General features: G+C 37.3%; 1 protein-coding gene across 6 annotated transcripts in view; it reads right to left on the reverse strand.

Moving 5' to 3' along the window:
• The window catches only part of OSBPL9 (oxysterol binding protein like 9), a 167,186-nt gene that overhangs the window by 42,631 nt on the left and 106,485 nt on the right, over window positions 1-18,070 (reverse strand). For 2 of the 6 annotated variants that reach the window (XM_060140090.1, XM_060140088.1), the window contains exons 5-7: window positions 5,885-5,953; window positions 956-1,051; window positions 241-288 (exon numbers count right to left, since the gene is read on the reverse strand). In XM_060140090.1, coding sequence (XP_059996073.1) covers window positions 241-288; window positions 956-1,051; window positions 5,885-5,953 — 213 coding nt within the window. Of the gene's footprint in view, window positions 1-240; window positions 289-955; window positions 1,052-5,884; window positions 5,954-16,439; window positions 16,458-16,784; window positions 16,929-18,070 lie in introns of those variants that run through there. The other 4 variants (XM_060140092.1, XM_060140089.1, XM_060140093.1 and 1 more) reach the window with 3 other exon arrangements.

Genomic DNA, 18,070 nt, shown 5'->3' on the forward strand with positions numbered 1-18,070 from the left:
CCTAAAGGTGGTACTTACAAAAAGGGTATCATAATAAAATTTTCTGTTACTCTTTTGTTCAATTATGAAACCATACCAGAAATTCACCAGAAAACTCCACTTGAAATCTATATGGCATACTATCATAACAGGTCAACAGTACTATTATAGTAGTCAAAACACTGAGGTCCTTCTATTACTTCTCCAAAAGGCTCTTGGTTTCAAAAACTTTAAAGTCAAAATCATGATTATAGAAGTTACCTTTCTCTGTTCATCATCTTTGCAGTTTTGAAGTTTGTCATCAAAAAGCTACAGGATTAAGAAAAAAATGATTATAGTATCAAGCCTTTACTACATAGTACACATTTACTAAGCAAAGAAAAGCAAACATATTTCTTCCAGGGATGGTTTATACATGCATTAAATGTATAATTAATGTTTACTAAAATACAAGATAACACGCATTTTTTCAAGGCATTGTTATCAAGTCAGATTCTATTGAACTATTTTAAACAGTCAAGATCAATTACTCTGGTACAATTACAAGCAAAAGAAAACATATGACTTTAAGAACTTAAAATATCAGTTCAAACCTAAGTTTTTTCTGCCTTGTCACCCAAGTTTATCAACATTCCTTGTTCTTTCCAGGAGCTTTGCTTGTAATTAATTTTAAAGTGGGAGTTGAAGGAGACAATTTTAATAATGATAAAGGAAGTAGAGAAGTAAACTCTCTCAATCCCACAACTCCCCCAAAATGAAAAATGGCCTTAGAAATCAAGCCACTTAAAATTTACCAGTTTCACACAACTTTTAAACAAAATATGAATCTAATCTTGCCTTATTTTCTTCTAATTATGTTTAGGTTAGCTTAAAAACTACTGAAAAACCAGTAAGGGTTGTAAAGTAACATCAAGCAACTATTTTTACTCAAAATCAAGCTCTTTATATAAATTCAATATATAATCAAATGCCATACCTTTAACTGTTCTATCAAGATTTGTAGGTAAGCATCAGCCTCTGTAAGTTTCTTATCAAAGTCTTGGACACTAGGAACAAATCCTGAATCCAAACCCTAGAGGGAAAAAAACTGCAATAAATCCCAGCAATGTCTAATAGTACAAAAGATACTTCACCCTTCATACATGACATCTCACTTTTCTAAATTAAAAATAGTACTTTTACATAAATAATAGGTCTATTTAAATTATCTAAATTCTCTAAGAATAGTGGTACATCAATCTCCTTCATGAACTTCTAGCACTGTTCCCTGTTCATCAATTACATATGCTGCTGTTCAAATTAGAATTTATCCTGCTTTTTTCAGAATCATTTTCTTCTCTCCCAAAAGCCCCATAATGGGCTCCAAAGCAACAGTAATTTAGCTAAAGGTACATATACAAAACAACCTAGATTACCTCCTGTTTCCCTCCTACTTTTTGTTCAGTTCAATCCTCCAGTCCCTTAATCTCAACTTCATATTCCCACTATTTAGTTCTCCTGTTCCCTAAACTACCCCATTGGCTCTGATGTTTTCCTCCTCCTCCCTTATTTTTTTTAAAAAAACACGAAAACTCAAAATTCTCACCTCCTCTAAGAGGGTCCTCCCTAAGTGAAAGTGACAACACTTCTGTCTAAGTTCCCTACTCATTTTCACCCTTGGCATGAACACTACACTCTGGACATGGTGTAAATGTTTATTTATTTAGAGGGCCCACTTATTTCTCAGTTTAACAGTCCAGCATTTGCATGTCCTACTTTTTGTACGCTAAAAATTTTAAGTTCCAAGAGCATGGGATTCCTATGTTTTAACTTTATTCCAAAGAAAGTTTTGAGTTCTTAATCATCTTTAACTGAAAAATACATCAATTTTGAGTATAAAAGACAAAATAGTCTGAGATTGAACAAGGCTATCATCTTGCCATATCTGCATGCCCAGAAGTCATGGAGTTAAACAGGGAAATAAGGGTTGGGAACCACTATTGTCACAATCACAACCCAACCACAAAACTCTGTACTAAATGGGTGAAATATAGTGCTTCAACATACCATACTTGACTTTCAATTGTTTTATCTCTCCTGCCTTTTGCCAAAACGTGCTGATCATTTCACATTCCCCATTTTAGTCAACTGAGGCCAGAGTTCATTTTATATTAAACCAACACCTCATCTTTGCCTAACACTTTATCATTATTAAAGCACTTTCACAGCCATGATCTCAAACATCAGATTGAGACAGTATAGTATTATGGAAAAAACAATGGGTTGGCAAACCTGGTTTCTAATTGCAGCTCAGCCACTACCAAGATATTGCGTCTCTCTAAACGATTTTCTTACCTGCCAAATACAGGCATCCTCCTCCTACTATTATTAGTGTGGCAGCTACGACCTCTACTAAAGACTATAATTACTAACACTGTCAATTACTACTAATACTATTACTGTTCTTCCCAAACTAAAATTCAAATTCTTAATCAAAGTATTAAAAACCTAAGTCCACAACTAATCTTGTAATGCATTTTGTTTTTCAAATTCAAAGGCAAAAAAACTGCTTTTTATTTTTACATACATGTTGAGAAACTGCTTGAAATGAGTATTGAAAAACCCCTTTCCAATGAGAGATGTCATGTAAAAACAAAGTTTAAGAAAGAAAAATCATAATAAGCAATATAAGTAAAATCCAGATATATTTATAAAATTGTAGTTAAACATCTTCATTCTTAAAGATAACCCCAAAGACATCCTTTTAGAAACATTTACTAATGTAGAGTATGATAATAAAAGATGTGGAAAAGAAAGGATAAAATCCATCACATCCCAGAGATACCACAGTACTGTACTAAGAAAGTAGGGAGTGATTTCTTTTCAATGTTACTGTACCACAGGAAAATTGGAAGGACTGCTTGGTTTTTTGTTTTGTTTCACAGGGCAATATAACATAACTATCAATAATTTAACTATAAAACCCAGTTAAAATCAGCTAAATACATTGTTCTTGCTAAATACTAAAAAGGTCAATGGCATATTCATAAATAAGTATAAAGGTGAAGGATCTAAATGAGAAAAAGTGATCTTCAAGAATTTTCCCTCTTCTGAATCCATTTAGAACTACCACTATAGAAATCTAATTAATATATCCTTCTGAACAAGTCACTATATCCGATTAAAAATCCAATAAATAAATGGAAAAAATTAGATTTATATTACTGAGATCTGAAATTAAGTCTAAAACAACTCTTTGATGTTTCTATAATCATGTGAACCTCACCTTGGCTCTTTTGTCAGACCTTCCTCCCCCTAGATATCATCTTCTACAATGGTCCTTTACCCTTAAAACACCACACGTTGTAACATCCAAGTCAAAGATCTACTCAACAATCCATTTTTCTTTATGTAATGTATAATGGGAGGTTTGTAACAACAGTTATTAGCTTAAAGTCCCAGAACGGGCCTAAAACTCCCTTGCACAGTAACCCATAAGTCTTTGGTATACTTTAAAATAAAATCTACATATATAGTTTCCCATCTTAAATCAATAAAATAACATGTATGCATTTATTATTACCGTGGACGAGCAACTGACAGTAATTAAACTGTTTTCTCAAGTCTTGTAAGAATAATACACTAGAAGAAAATATAAGTTTTCACTACATATTGTGACTCAGTACACAGAATCAAGGCCACCTAGTCCAGCCTCCCACTCATATAAATTACTTTTATAATGTCCTTTAAAGTCATCTAGTCTTTACCTGAGTATCTCAAGAGAAAAGGAACTCAATACCTCCTAACATAAACTATTTCACAAAATCCCTTTAAAGTCATAACTATTCCTCTTTCCATTAAACATTTAAGATACAAGGCACTATACATATTCATATCCTTTTTAATGGAATTTTGTTTCAAAACAGGTCATAAAAATAGAATACAGTCCTCTACCATGTTGAGTGGTTTGTCTTCCTTTGAAAAGAACTCAGAACAGGCAGACCCTTTAAAACAGTGTGACTTCATACTTCTTAGGGTGACACTTAGCTCTTGAGAACAAGCTAGTTGGGAGTCAAGCAGATGTACATTCTACTACTCTGTACTTGCCTTTTTATCTAACACTTATCACATTTTATCATAATTAAATATTTAATTGATTGACTTCTCTGAAGGATTATAAACTCCACAAGGGCAGGAACTGCCATTCATTCAGCACTATACCCCTGCACCTCGACTCCAGGCTAGCTCATTGTTGAGTGAATGTGTGTTGCACTGATTGTAGCTTCTGGCAACTGCTGATGCCATGATACCACTCTTCTCCATGACCACGTCTCCCTATATTTCCCCTGCCTTTCTGTTCTCTTTCTCCTTCTATTTTTTTACTCCCTCACTCCCTTTCTTTCCTTCTCTTTTGTCCTGCAGTAGCAACTGGTTATGTTGCATTTTTGGCAATCGGGACCAAAGAGGTTGCTGCTCCCTAGTTTACTATATTGATGATCCATAGTTCTAACTTGATGAATTCTGTATGAATTCATTTAAAGTTTAAATTAAACATGACTATTATAGAGAAATAGAGATAAAATGGTCTGTGATGTAAAAAAAATTAAACTAGAAGAAACTCAATAGAAATTAAACCATAAAATTAGAAATCTATGTAAAGAAAAAACCCCCACTTAAGTGGTGAGTATGCTAAAAAACAAAACAGTCTCAGTTTGCAAGAGTAATTTGCTAATTAAAGAAAGCTAAAGTATGTATATGAAGTCAAGAGTAACACATAATTCTGTATCAGTCAAGACCTATGTATCCAGATTAAATATATATATGTATATGTATATATAGAGACAGACATTTGGCCCAATTTAAGGGGAATTTCAAAACTATCTAGAATGATAGAAGAATATTAAACTGCCTCAAAACTGTATGTACTTCCTACTATCTTTCTAATACTTATGTTGAACAGCATCACTTTTCTCAGAAGGTACTTCAAAGCTAACAAATGTCAGCAAAATTAAATGAATTTCTATCAATACTTTAATCAGGACATTAAACACTATTTATACTTTATACATACACATAACTGAATACTTTACCGCCATTAAAAAGAAGAGTATTAAAAGGGATGTCTTTAATACTTTCTGAAGTACATATGAATTATACTTCATATGTAGCTACTTTGGAGAGACACTCTTAGTAAAACAGTACAAGAGGCAATTTTTGAGGCAAGGAGTAAAAGCTTTTAAAGTAATTCCTGCTGACAGAGGAAGAGTAATGAATAGTGGAGGTAAGGTGGGAAAAGGTGGTTTAAGGTCTTGAGGTCAGAATCAGGAAATAAGAAAGTTATGAGTAATTTAAGGAACTGAGAAGAAAAATGCAGAACAGGAATGGCTATGGCTGAATAACACTGTAAAAAGAAATTCACAAATGAGTAATCATTTTCATATCAAATCTTATTTCACAGCAAAAACTTAAAGGACTAAGTACCCTACACTCAGTGCTTCCTCCTATACAGGACAAAACAGTATATAATAAAAATATGTTGTGAAGAGAGAAATACAGAAATTATTCCACATAAGTCTCATAGAAAAGTTCAGAATAACAAGAAAACAAAATAAGTTAACAGTAGTAGAACTGTAAAAGGGAATAACAGCTTAAAAAGTTAACAAGGGAAAAACACCAAAGAAAACAAGACTCCTAATGAAAAATAAATGGCATAAATCCAGACAAAAGTAGGTGATTTTTAAAAATTAGAAAAATACACACCCTATAAATAAAATCATAAAAACTCTGCAGAAATGTTGTTTTGATTAAATATAAGAGTATTTGGAAAGTTTATGTTCACAATTAGCTATTTGAGATGACATGCATCACAGATACGCTTTCATCCAATGAAAGAAGTATAGGGCATACTTACAATTGAATCACTTACAATTATTTTTGAAAATTCAAGAACTGGAGAGATACCAGAAGACTGGAAAAAAGCAAGTGTGGTACTGATCTTCCATAAAGGTAAGGAAAAGAGAGAATAGAAAGTTACTATGCTGTGCGTCTGACATCAATAATTAATTAAAGGAACTATAAGAGAAACATCTGTAGCTATACAGAGGAAAAGTAGGTACATGAGCAGCAAGTGGCAAGTTGAAAAATAAACAGATAAATAAACATTATGCCAAACTTAATGGCTTTTCTGTTCCTTAGAAATTTATTAGCAAATTAAGTTTTTTGAGAAATAACACCATTTTGTCTCCTTACCAAATGACTCAAAAGTTGCTTTAATGATGAAAAAAGTATATTAAAGAAACCAAAAATATTAGTAAGACCATGATTTTATGTGGGGTATACTAACATGTGATTTCCTTGGATTACTGAAAATTTGGAAACATTTATAATCTGCTGTCTCCGAGGTTTACTCACTTCAGCTAAAGGAAAACAGAATTTAGAGATATAGAAAAGTTATGAGAGTAAGAATTTCCCCTATTTTTAACGCTAAGGAACACTCAACTACCAATTCATTTGGAGTAAAGATTATCAATTCAAAAACGTCCATAAAATTGAGCCTATTACTAAACTCTTTACTCCGATGTAACTTCAGGAAGGTATTTTCCATCTAAGTCAATGTCCTGATAATCTAAGGCTCCAAAATAGGGTCTCTATTATCAAAATGGTAGCTATAGCTATCTTATCAACAACTGCTTAGGTACCCCAAGAATGCCAAAAAAGATAAGGCCTTTTTCCATAGTTCTAAATGAACAGTTCTAACACCATGGATTCACCACGGATGTACAGTATAGTAATTTTTTTCCCAGAATATTAGGTCCTCTGCTAGATACTTTATATTATTTATTTCATTATTATAACATACATAGTAAGGTAGATAGATATTAACCCTATTTCATAAGTGCTTTCCCAAATCATCCAGCTGGGTTTTTTTTAAAGTGAGATTTCAACCCAGCCCTTCGATTTCAAATCCATTACACTTCTCTATTAAATCACAATGATATTTGAAAAGAATTCATGGCATAAGAGACTAAAATTTAATCTAAAAAATGCCTGAAGGAGCCCAGTATACCAAAAATGAACACCAGCTTTAAGGTCAGACTGATCTAGTTTTAAATCCTGAATCTGCAAGTCCCTAACCAATTACCTACATGATCTGGCCAAGTTACCTTCTCTACATCCTTTTCCTTATCCAGGGATGAACACAATAATAAACCACTCAAAGTTGTTGGATAGATGAAATGAAAGAATATGCATAAAGTAACACAGTAGTGGGTGTTCTATTTCCTCTCCACAATGTGGAATTGAAAATAACCAGGATTCACCACTGTATCCAAGGCCCTAAACTAGTGCCTAACAGACAGAAAAGGTCCTCAATGAATATTTGATGGATTAAAAACAAAATGAATTAACAACTAGGTAATACACAAAACATACGCAATTTTAATAGAGAAGTATAATCAAGAAAAGGATACAAGCGTAGGTTAAACTGTATTTAACATTCCTTTAAAAAAGGAATACAAACAGTAAGCTGATGAACTCAAGAAAATAAATAGTAATAAAAAAGGTATGAAGAACAAACAAGTGATAAAATACAGTCTTGCAAAACAGATCAAAAACAAAATTCCCTATAAGATGTTCAGAAAAGTATCAGGTATTATGCCTGAACCACAAAAGGTAAACTGTACTCAATTATTACCTTGGTACCAAAGAGTCAAACAATATAAAGAAAGCCCCCCTCTTCCATAAAATAATCTGATTTTTGAAAATCCGTTAGTTCTTTGAAAAATAAAATTGTTTTTACCTTTAAATTTACAAAGAAAATAGCTTCTCTTAAAACAAAAAACAACACAAATCTGAATTGCTCATATACTTGGGACAGAAAACAGCTGCCTTGTCAAACAGGAATCAGGTACAGACATGGGTGCCAAAATTCCTTAGCTTTATTATAACTCTTAGCACAACTGCTTACTCTTCGTGATCTCTCTTCATCTAATACTGGCAGCGTTAGGTAACCTTTTGACTTACAGAACAAAACACTTATATTGATTCCATAAAGTGATTTGGCTACTCAAACAACTGCACAGGCAAGGTTTGGGATTTTGTACCGTTTTCCTCTATTTAACTCACTGACAGCTTGTCTTTCCAAATGACTCCCAATTTATTCAGTAAAGTCACATGGAGCTTCCCTGGTGGTGCAGTGGTTAAGAATCCACCTGCCAAGGCTGGGGACATGGGTTCGAGCCCTGGTCTGGGAGGATACCACATGCCGCGGAGCAACTAGGCCCATGCATCACAACTACTGAGCCGGCACTCTACAGCCCGTGAGCCACACTACTGAGCCCACGTGCCACAACTACTGAAGCCAGCGCGCCTAGAGCCCGTGCTCCGCAACGAGAGGCCACCACAATGAGAAGCCCACGCACTGTAACAAAGTAGCCCCCGCTCACCACAACTAGAGAAAGCCCCATGCGCAGCAACGAAGACCCAACGCAGCCAAAAATAAATACATAATAAATATAAAAAATATTGAAGTCATACGAAAAGTTATTGCCAAAAGTAAATAAAACAAACAAAACCCTGAAGTTTGTAAACTGTGTGACCATTACCTAGTTTGTCTGGGATATCCCTAGTTATGTCTGTTGTATCAACAAAATTATTAGCAGCCTCCTTCACTCTCAAAGTGCCCCAGTTTGGACAATATATGTTCTCTCTCTCTATAAAGGTTGTAACTAGCATTTTAGAGATATAAAAGTCTGGAAGGCATACAGGATTGCCTCGAGATTTCAGAATGCAGCAAATTACTTTAAAAAAAATCTAAACTGAAATAGTTTACAGCCTCTGAATGTAGAAAGCAAATTACAAAAGTAAAATAAACACCAGAATTCACGTCAATTAATAGTGGTTGAGGGCATACCTTATTCTAGATAAATAGAGACATGAACAATAAAGAAGTTACATTTTGAAAAGTTATTTTATTCACACACATGCACGGCACACACACACACCTAAAATAAAACACATGAAACAAAACACATGAGATGCAGATGTTATTCCTAGGGAGTGCAATTGAGAAAGAGGGGCATTTAAGACAGGGACTCTTAATTTTTACTTTATACATTCATAACGTCTGATTTTTAAAAGTATCTATTTACTTAAATTCAAAAACTTTATGTAAAAGGATTCAGAAACTGTGCAGGTTATAAATATGATTCAAAAATTTTATAACTGTTTTAGCTTGCAAAATCATCAGCATTATTATTTTAAAATTATCTACCAAACCCTAAAATGACTTGAGAGAGTAAATTTGGCAATGCTGAAGCTGCTCAGATACACCTTTCCAAGCAAAATAAAATACAGCATAAAAAGCTTATAACATTATTTACAGATAAAGTACAAACTAGCAAAAAGAAAAAACAAAAAAACCCATGCACTTGAAAATTAGCAATCACCGCTATACTGGAATAAATGCTGAGAAGAAAAATGGCCAGTAAAACAAAGCAGAATACCTAATTTTCTTCCCACATCCTTCCTGCCAATTCCATGGTCATGAGTCAACATTCAAAAAAGCAAACTCATAAAAAACAGAAACACCTATTACATGACCCCCCCCAACAAAGCACTGTTTGTCCATGTGGTTTCGGCAATCAGCCAAAGCTTTTCTTTTTCATATACTGGTGGGTCAGGCTACTGACAGTATCTTTTTTAAAATTAAAAGTCTTGGGTTAAGTCATTCCAGGATCTTAAATAAGCTCTGAGCTGCTTACTAGAGGGGATGCAAAAAATACATTCTTCCCCTTCCCAACCTCAGATTACTGCCTGTCATTCAGCTTCACAGCATTTTTTTTTTTAAACATCTTTACTGGAGTGTAATTGCTTTACAATGGTGTGTTAGTTTCTGCTGTATAACAAAGTGAATCAGCTATACGTATACATATATCCCCATATCTCCTCCCTCCTGTGTCTCCCTCCCACCCTCCCTATCCCACCCCTCTAGGTGGTCACAAAGCACTGAGCTGATCTCCCTGTGCTATGCGGCTTCTTCCCACTAGCTAGCTATTTTACATTTGGTAGTGTATATATGTCCATGACACTCTCTCACTTCGTCCCAGCTTACCCCTCCCCCTCCCTGTGTCCTCAAGTCCATTCTCTACATCTGCATCTTTATTCCTGTCCTGCCACTAGGTTCACCAGGACTTTTTTTTTTTAAGATTCCATATATATGTGTTAGCATACGGTATTTGTTTTTCTCTTTCTGACTTACTTCACCCTGTATGACAGACTCTAAGTCCATCCACCTCACTACAAATAACTCAGTTTCGTTTCTTTTTATGGCTGAGTAATATTCCATTGTATATACGTGCCACACCTTCTTTATCCATTCATCTGTCCATGGACACTTAGGTTGCTTCCATGTCCTGGCTATTGCAAATAGTGCTGCAGTGAACATTGTGGTACATGACTCTTCCTGAATTATGGTTTTCTCAGGGTATATGCCCAGTAGTGGGATTGCTGGGTCATATGGTAATTCTATTTTTAGTTTTTAAAGGAACCTCCATACTGTTCTCCATAGTGGCTAGATCAATTTACATTCCCACCAACAGTGCAAGAGGGTTCCCTTTTCTCCACATCTTCTCCAGCACTTATTGTTTGTAGATTGTTTGATGATGGCCATTCTGACCAGTGTGAGGTGAGGTGACACCTCGTTGTGGTTTTGATTTACATTTCTCTAATGATTAGTGATGTTGAGCATCCTTTCATGTGTTTGTTGGCAATCTGTATATCTTCTTTGGAGAAATGTCTATTTAGGTCTTCAGCCCATTTTTGGATTGGGTTGTTTGTTTTTTTGATATTGAGCTGCATGAGCTGCCTGTATATTTTGGAGATTAATCCTCTGTTAGTTGCTTCATTTGCAAATATTTTCTCCCATTCTGAGGGTTGTCTTCTCGTCTTGTTTATGGTTTCCTTTGCTGTGCAAAAGCTTTTAAGTTTCATTAGGTCCCATTTGTTAATTTTTGTCCTTATTTCCATTTCTCTAGGAGGTGGGTCAAAGCTTCACAGCATTTTGAAAAGCAAAAACTCTCACTGTTTTCAAGAGTCCACCAAAACGGAAGTTTTAGAAAGTTTTATGCAAATCTGCTCTACATATAATGAGGGAAAAAATCACATTAAACACATGAATTCTTAAGCTTAATGTTTTAATAGTTCAAGTTTTGAAATAACTGCAGAATTCTCATACTCATTCATAATACCTGAAAATTTGATTACGAAATGTTTTCACAAAGAAAACCTAATATATTCCTCTAACAAAACTGGATCTCTCTACGTAGGAAAATATAACAAACTGAAAATGAAACACCCAAGGGAAGTTAAATGATAAGCTAGTCAGGCCAACAGACAATCAGTACTAAATGGCTTATTTCTCACACAAAACAACCAAACAAAATAGAACAAAAACAACAACCCTGAATTGGAAAGAACAGATTCTGTAACTGGTTTGGCATTTATCCCTTAAAAATCATATATGCTGAAGCAGTTTTTGTATATCTAATTTTAGCTGCCAGTGAACATCAAACAGAAGGAAACAGGTTGTTTTTGCTAAGGCTGTTAAAAGTGCAGTACAAAATTACCCTGATTTACCCTGATTACCCTAATTGTTGTCAGAAATCTATCAAAATGGTCTAAAATATGATTAGAATATATGCCCGACAGGACAGGACTCTTTTTGTTCTCTACTGTATCCTCCAGGCTAGTGTTTGGTTTCTAGCAAATGCTCGATAAAATTTTTGTAAATGAATGAAGAAATTCTGAAATGTACCTACCTGTTAGGATTTAAACATAAAAAAAAACAATCAAATAAGTTCTTACAGATTATAAACCAGAGTGCTCAGGAAAAAAATCACAAATAACATTTAATTATTCTTAATGATCTATTATATTACAAGTATGGATGCTGAAAATTTTTAAGGCTAATTGAAAGTTTTTAAGAAAAGAGAAATTGAACAGGAGGAAAGACATTGTACCACCCAGGCAGTACAAGAAGCAAGACCAGCTGAACAACTGAAACAAACTTCTAGAAACTCATTCTCTCCCGCCAAGTCTCATGAGCACAGTTTTATACATACTACTCTGGGCTTAGAATTCAGTGTTACAGTAATGGTTTATTCACTGGGTGTTTTTTACGACTATGACAACATTGTGCTGGATGCTTTGGACATGCCAAGATGAAGCAGATACAGATCACACCCTAAGCGTTTCAAACATGTAGCAGGAGATAAAATCTGTCTACAAATAACTGATTCAAGCATGGTAGATTAAGTGTTATGAGAAAGATACTAAGAGATTCAAAGGAGAAAGTTAAGGGGATGAAAAAAGCTTCACAGAGGTAGCATTTTAGAGTGCAGGATTCTGACAGTAATGGAGAGGGGGAAATTATTAACAGTAGTGGGCAAGGGAGGGAAACATCATAATCAGATGGGATTTTTGAACTCTTTAACCAAGTGACTAGAGAAATGAGGGCAGGGTTAAGGAAACTAACAAGGGATGCTGAGGTACCCAAGAATTAGGAACAGCAAGAAGCCTTCACCACTCCCAAGCCTGAAGGAACAAGGAGCGAAACAATGTAAATCGAAGTAGGCTCAAAGGACACTCTAGTTGTAACCACTGCTACAAATGCATGGAAGCAGAGAAAGAGGAATAAATACCCCAAAGCTTCTCTCTTTTCTTCCTTCTATCTTCCATCCTCCCATTGGCTAAACCCTACGAGAAGCCAGAGGATAAAGAACTCCAGATGACACAGGCTGTAAAGGTCAGCCTCCTGAAGCAGGGAGTAGAGAGGGGCATAGAATGAATCTGCAGGAAAATGGAGAATAACCAGAAAAGCCATCTTCCCAGACTCAGGAACCAGTATATAAGCACAAAGAGAGACTGGAAAGCACAAGGAATCCAAATAAGGAATGATATTCTCTTGGAGAAGTATGTAAGATGCTATTTTTCAGATCTGGGTACTGAATCTGAAAGGAAACCAAAATTAGTGCCTGAACTGGAAAAATTACTGGGACTTGGAGAGTGAGGTGAGCAGTGAATGAATAGCAGCATCAGAGTAGCACTCCAGTTCTCTCTAGAGCTAATAAAAGAGCAAGAATCATAGGCTGTAGTCCTAGTTATTCTAATCTCTAACTGTGTGACCTTGGCCAAGTCATTTGTCTTCTCTGAAACTGTTTTCTCCATTATAAAAATAGGTAGAACCCGAATTAAAACTTTAAGATCCCTTCCAGTTCTCAGATTCTGTGAAGCCAGTATATCCAGGTAAATGACCATATTCACCAGGTGAGTAAATACCTCATCATACTGGAAAAACCTGGGGTCCACTTACTTTCTAAAAAAATTAATTTCATTTAAATAAAGACAATAAGAACTTACAGGTTGTAACTGCAGCCAGGTCCTCCACCATAGGACAATAAATGTTAAAACACAAGCAAAAATTTAGTGTAACCTTGAAACTGAATGAGGAAGACTAATGCAACCAGATTTAAAAACATGCTCTGGAATGCAGAGAATGCAAAGAAACAACCAAGTAAGCAGAATAACTTGGTTGAAGTGGCACAGTTCAGAAAAAACAAAATTAGCTGCTCAAGTCAATACAGCAAAGAAGCAAAGTTCTTAAAGGTGTTTCCAGAAATAAATGAACTCCAGTGTGGAAAGGGCTACAAGTATCTCCCCTGTCCCACAACACACACAGAGCAACCATTACCTTTCCTTCATAACACAAATATTCACTGAACATCTGTTATGTGCCAGGGACTATCAATGCCTTCAAAGGACATCTTTAAGGACAATACAGATAATAGCAATTATAATTAATCATTACCTAATCTTCTGGAATGAGATCAGATTTCACCCCTTCTAAGCAGTCTCCCTGACTTCTCTAGCCAGCAACATGCTTTTTCCTATGAAACTAACTACTACAGAACCAATTTGTGCTGGTACTGCTGCTAGTATTCTTTCAACTATATCAGAAGTCATGTAGGTTGGGGGAGGAGGAGTTTGCCTGGAAATCTGCTCACCATTTGTAACATTATTTCTAAACATTTTCTCCAGTCCTGTCTCTCAGGTGTGACAGCAACCAGGGAGCTTGGTGACTTAGCAAACATTTCTAACTCACAGGGATAAACCCAGCTCCAGTACACTGAGCCAAAGGTTGCACACTTAGGACACGATTAAGCCACATATTCTGATCATTTAATGAGGATCCCCTAAGCACCCACAATGTACCAAGCACTGGACTAGGGGCAAAGGCCCTAGGAATAATGGAGGTTAGAGTCTAATCCAAGAATCAGATATGTGCACAAAAATTTATAGTACAGAAGTATGAACAAAGTGCTGTAGTAGCACATGAAGGACAATAGTAATTCTAACTTTCTCTGCCTGAAGGAAGGAAGACATCAAAGAAAAAGTAACATGCAAACTGCATGTCAAAGGAAGAAGTGGAGATTTATCACTTGATTGAATGCTAAGCAATTATAATTCTAATCAAGAGGGAAAGGCTGTGACTGGACCAAGAGCTATGAGAGGCTATGCCATGTTCCAAATGGTTAACAGCTCACAGTGCTAGAGTAGATGCCTCGGGTAGGCTGCCCGCAGCTGAGTCCACACTCAAGAGCAATAAATTAGGACCAGATTGTGAAGGGCCTTAAAGAACATTCCCAGCATCTGTGCTTTGGCAAGGGGGAGCCAAAACAGATTTTAAGCACAGCAGTAACTCAGTGGGATCTGACTGTGGATAAAGAGTATGGGTAGAGGGAGTCTAGAGACAAGGAGACTAGTTAGGTTTTGCAAAAGTCTAGGTGAGATGATGACGGCCTGAATTAAAGCATTATCAGGTGGAAAAAAGAGGCCAAATCCAAGAGACATTACTAAGGCAAATTTAACAGGACCTGGTGACCGGACATGGAAAATAAGGGAGATGGAAAATGGCTTTAAATGACTAAATGCCTGTGTGTGGTGGAACTACAATTAATTAAAATACTTCGGGAGAGGTACTTGGCTTAAACACATTTTCAGCTATTCTACTATTCTTTCAAACATAATATTTGTTTAAACCTTTACTGGAAAATCTTCCTAAATATAATTTTAGGCCAAGTACATTATAGTACACATAAAAACTGTCTTTTTCTATAGAATCCCCATAAACATCAGTTCTTACTCAACACTATAAAGTTTAGATACTGATAGAACTCAATATATCCTAAGGGACATCTTAGAATTTCCTTTTTAGAATAAAAGCCTGATATCCTTTGTCTCAAGCAATAGACTGCAAACTATGCAAATGCCTGATTCTCCAATCAGCAGAATATGGTTGTATCACAATGCTCTTTACTGGCTGAACCAAACTTATCAACTGGGGATGGTTCAGTGGTTAGATTATTACTGAATCCAATCTTTCCACACTAAAGGGAAAAAACACCCAAAACCAGCTAGGACTTTGGAAACATCAAAATGGATGTGACCAACAGTCACTGCAGTCTAATATTTACTGACGGGCACTTCAAGTAAAATGTCATCTCTGTCAAAACCAAACTCAGGACACTTTGAAAACAGATCCAGCTTCTCTGCTATCTTTCTAATTTCCCATTTAAGTTCTCCAGACTAAAAGTCTGATTTTTAGTGGTTTTTATCTTCCCTGGGCTAGGAAAGGTAATAGGTATTTAATTTAAGTTGCTGGCATACACAAAAAGTGAAAAAAAACTTTTTAAATTTAAGTAAATGAGAGATGTTAACACTATTCATTAAAGAGCTTTATCACAAACTCAGTTCAATAAAGGCAATGTTCTGAGAGATGACTCACAGTGGATGAGAATTTCCAACTTAAAGTTCTCTACAAAAACTATCAAAACTGCAACTACTATTTTAAGATCTCTCCCACCTTCTCCACTCAAAACTAGGAGAAATAATTACTTGATTTCTTTTTGATTTCCTGAACACAGATAAAAGTAAACGGTTTAATCAACAAGCAAAGCCAAATGTTAACTTCAAATTAGCAAAAATTAGTTTTCTTGATCAATACATCTCTCGCTCTTTCATAACAAAAATACTTGTGAAGTGTAGTAGGAATGCAGCGAAAAATGCATGATTCAAACATACTTCCTGGTCTATTGCTTATATTCAACCTTCCATAACCAAGCTTACTGAGAACCTAAACCCTTCCCTGCAGTTTTTACGAGAACCCCCCCTAAAACTATTCCAAAGTTTTCACGATTTTTGCACAAGCTACCCAAAAAGCATAAAACCACCTGCCTCCCCCCTCTCCATACTCACACTCACAAATAATAGCACCCATAATTATTACACACAAAAATACTGGGCCAGACAAGAACACAGAGCCAAAACTGAAACAACAGAAAATGTTTGGCTCGCAACTAGAAATTCTATTAATGGGCAACTGGTCAAAATTAGGCTTTCACATTAAGAGAAAGTTTAACTCTTACGTTTAGTATCTTGAGACAGCTTTCGAAAGGAAAACAGAGTTCCACGAAAATGAATCGAAAAAGGGGAAGCGATTCTCTCCAGGCTGGTTTGGTGGCGAATGACCTCTCAGGGGTACAGAATTAGGCCCGTAGCCTCTGCCTCCAACCATCCCGGCGGAGGAAGTGAGGAGAGTCCCAGAGAAGAGAGGGCTCGGGCGGCCACGTCGTCCTACTCACCCCAGGGCGCGGCGGGAAGGAGGCAGGGAGAGAACGACATTCGCGCCCACGGCCCGGGCAGGCAGCAGGGTCCCTGGGGACTCAGGGGTGGGAGCCGGCCCCTCTCCCAGACCCTCCGGGTCTACTCACTCCGCAAGCAGCCGTCAAGAAAGCCATTCGCCAAGGCCCCCGCCCTGTGTGCCTCCAGGGGAGGGAGCCGAGGGCTGCTTCCGGGCACCCCCTCTTCTCCTCCCTCCGCCGGATCACCGGGCTGACGCGCAGTCGGTCCGGTCAGCTTCAGCCGGTCCCCCGGGACAGCCCCTCTTCCCCTACTCCTGCCCCAGGCCTAGGGGCCGCCCCGATTGGCTGGCCCTGTAGCCTCTTGGCAAAGAGACCCCTGGCGATTGGCCATGGGCCACCTGCTGAAAAGGAGGTGAGTGGCCGACGATTGGCGGTTAGGCCAATTTTGGGGTGGAGAGGCGGGAGGGGCCTGCCGCGGCGGGCGAGCATCCGGAGAGCCCGGCTCCCCTGCCGCCTCCTCGCTGAGCCCAGGGCTCATCCCGGGGCCCGAACCTGCTCCCACGCCCGGAGCTGTGCCTCGGGACACGCGGCCGCCCCGGCACGCCAGTGCAGCCCGCAGGAAAGGAAGCTCGTGGCTCGAGGGAGCTCAGCTAGGCTTCGAGGCTTCGGCCCCGGAGATTCCCATAGGGTGGCGACTGGGGAAGGACCCGGTCGCAGAGGTAAACGTGCTACACCTACACCCACCCGCTGCTAGCTCGACATCCAATATTTTGGCAGCTGTGCAGCCAAGTTTCATCTGGATAACTGCTTTTGCTTACTTCCGAAAAGCTGTTTGTGTCACGAGGCGGGGGAGGAGGAGATACTATATCAATAAACAAAAGCAGGGGTGCCTGTTTTATTTTATTAATCCAGGGAAACACTAGGCTTGCTGTTGTGACACAGCTCCATAAGGAATGTAGGTGGCTTGTGAAGATGCTTCAGGAATCCAAATGGCATAACTTCAAATTAGATGGAAAGTTCGGACTTCGAGGACCTCAGCAGAGAACCATCCAAAATGCAGGAAATCCCAGACGTAAATAAATGACTGACTTACTGACCTGGAGAACAATTACCTTCTGCTTTTACTATTTTTTCCTTATGGTTATTTATATACCTGTAATTCTACTAAACTAAGCATCTAATTAATTTTTGTAGCTCTACTGGTAGCCCCTACAACTAGCACATTGTACACTGCACAAAAGGCTCAATAGATGCTTGCTGCACTGTGTTAAAGAGCCCTTAAGTTTTGTTTTATGCAAATTTTTTCAAAACGTCCAATACCAAATGCACTCTCTTCTTCCCGCACCCCCTTCCTCAAAAGCCAGGTCCTCTTCCAGTCCTCCCTGTATCAGTAAATGAAAACCACTACCATCCAC

The sequence above is a fragment of the Lagenorhynchus albirostris genome, chromosome 2 (assembly GCF_949774975.1).
Source record: "Lagenorhynchus albirostris chromosome 2, mLagAlb1.1, whole genome shotgun sequence".
Classification (NCBI taxonomy): domain Eukaryota; kingdom Metazoa; phylum Chordata; class Mammalia; order Artiodactyla; family Delphinidae; genus Lagenorhynchus; species Lagenorhynchus albirostris.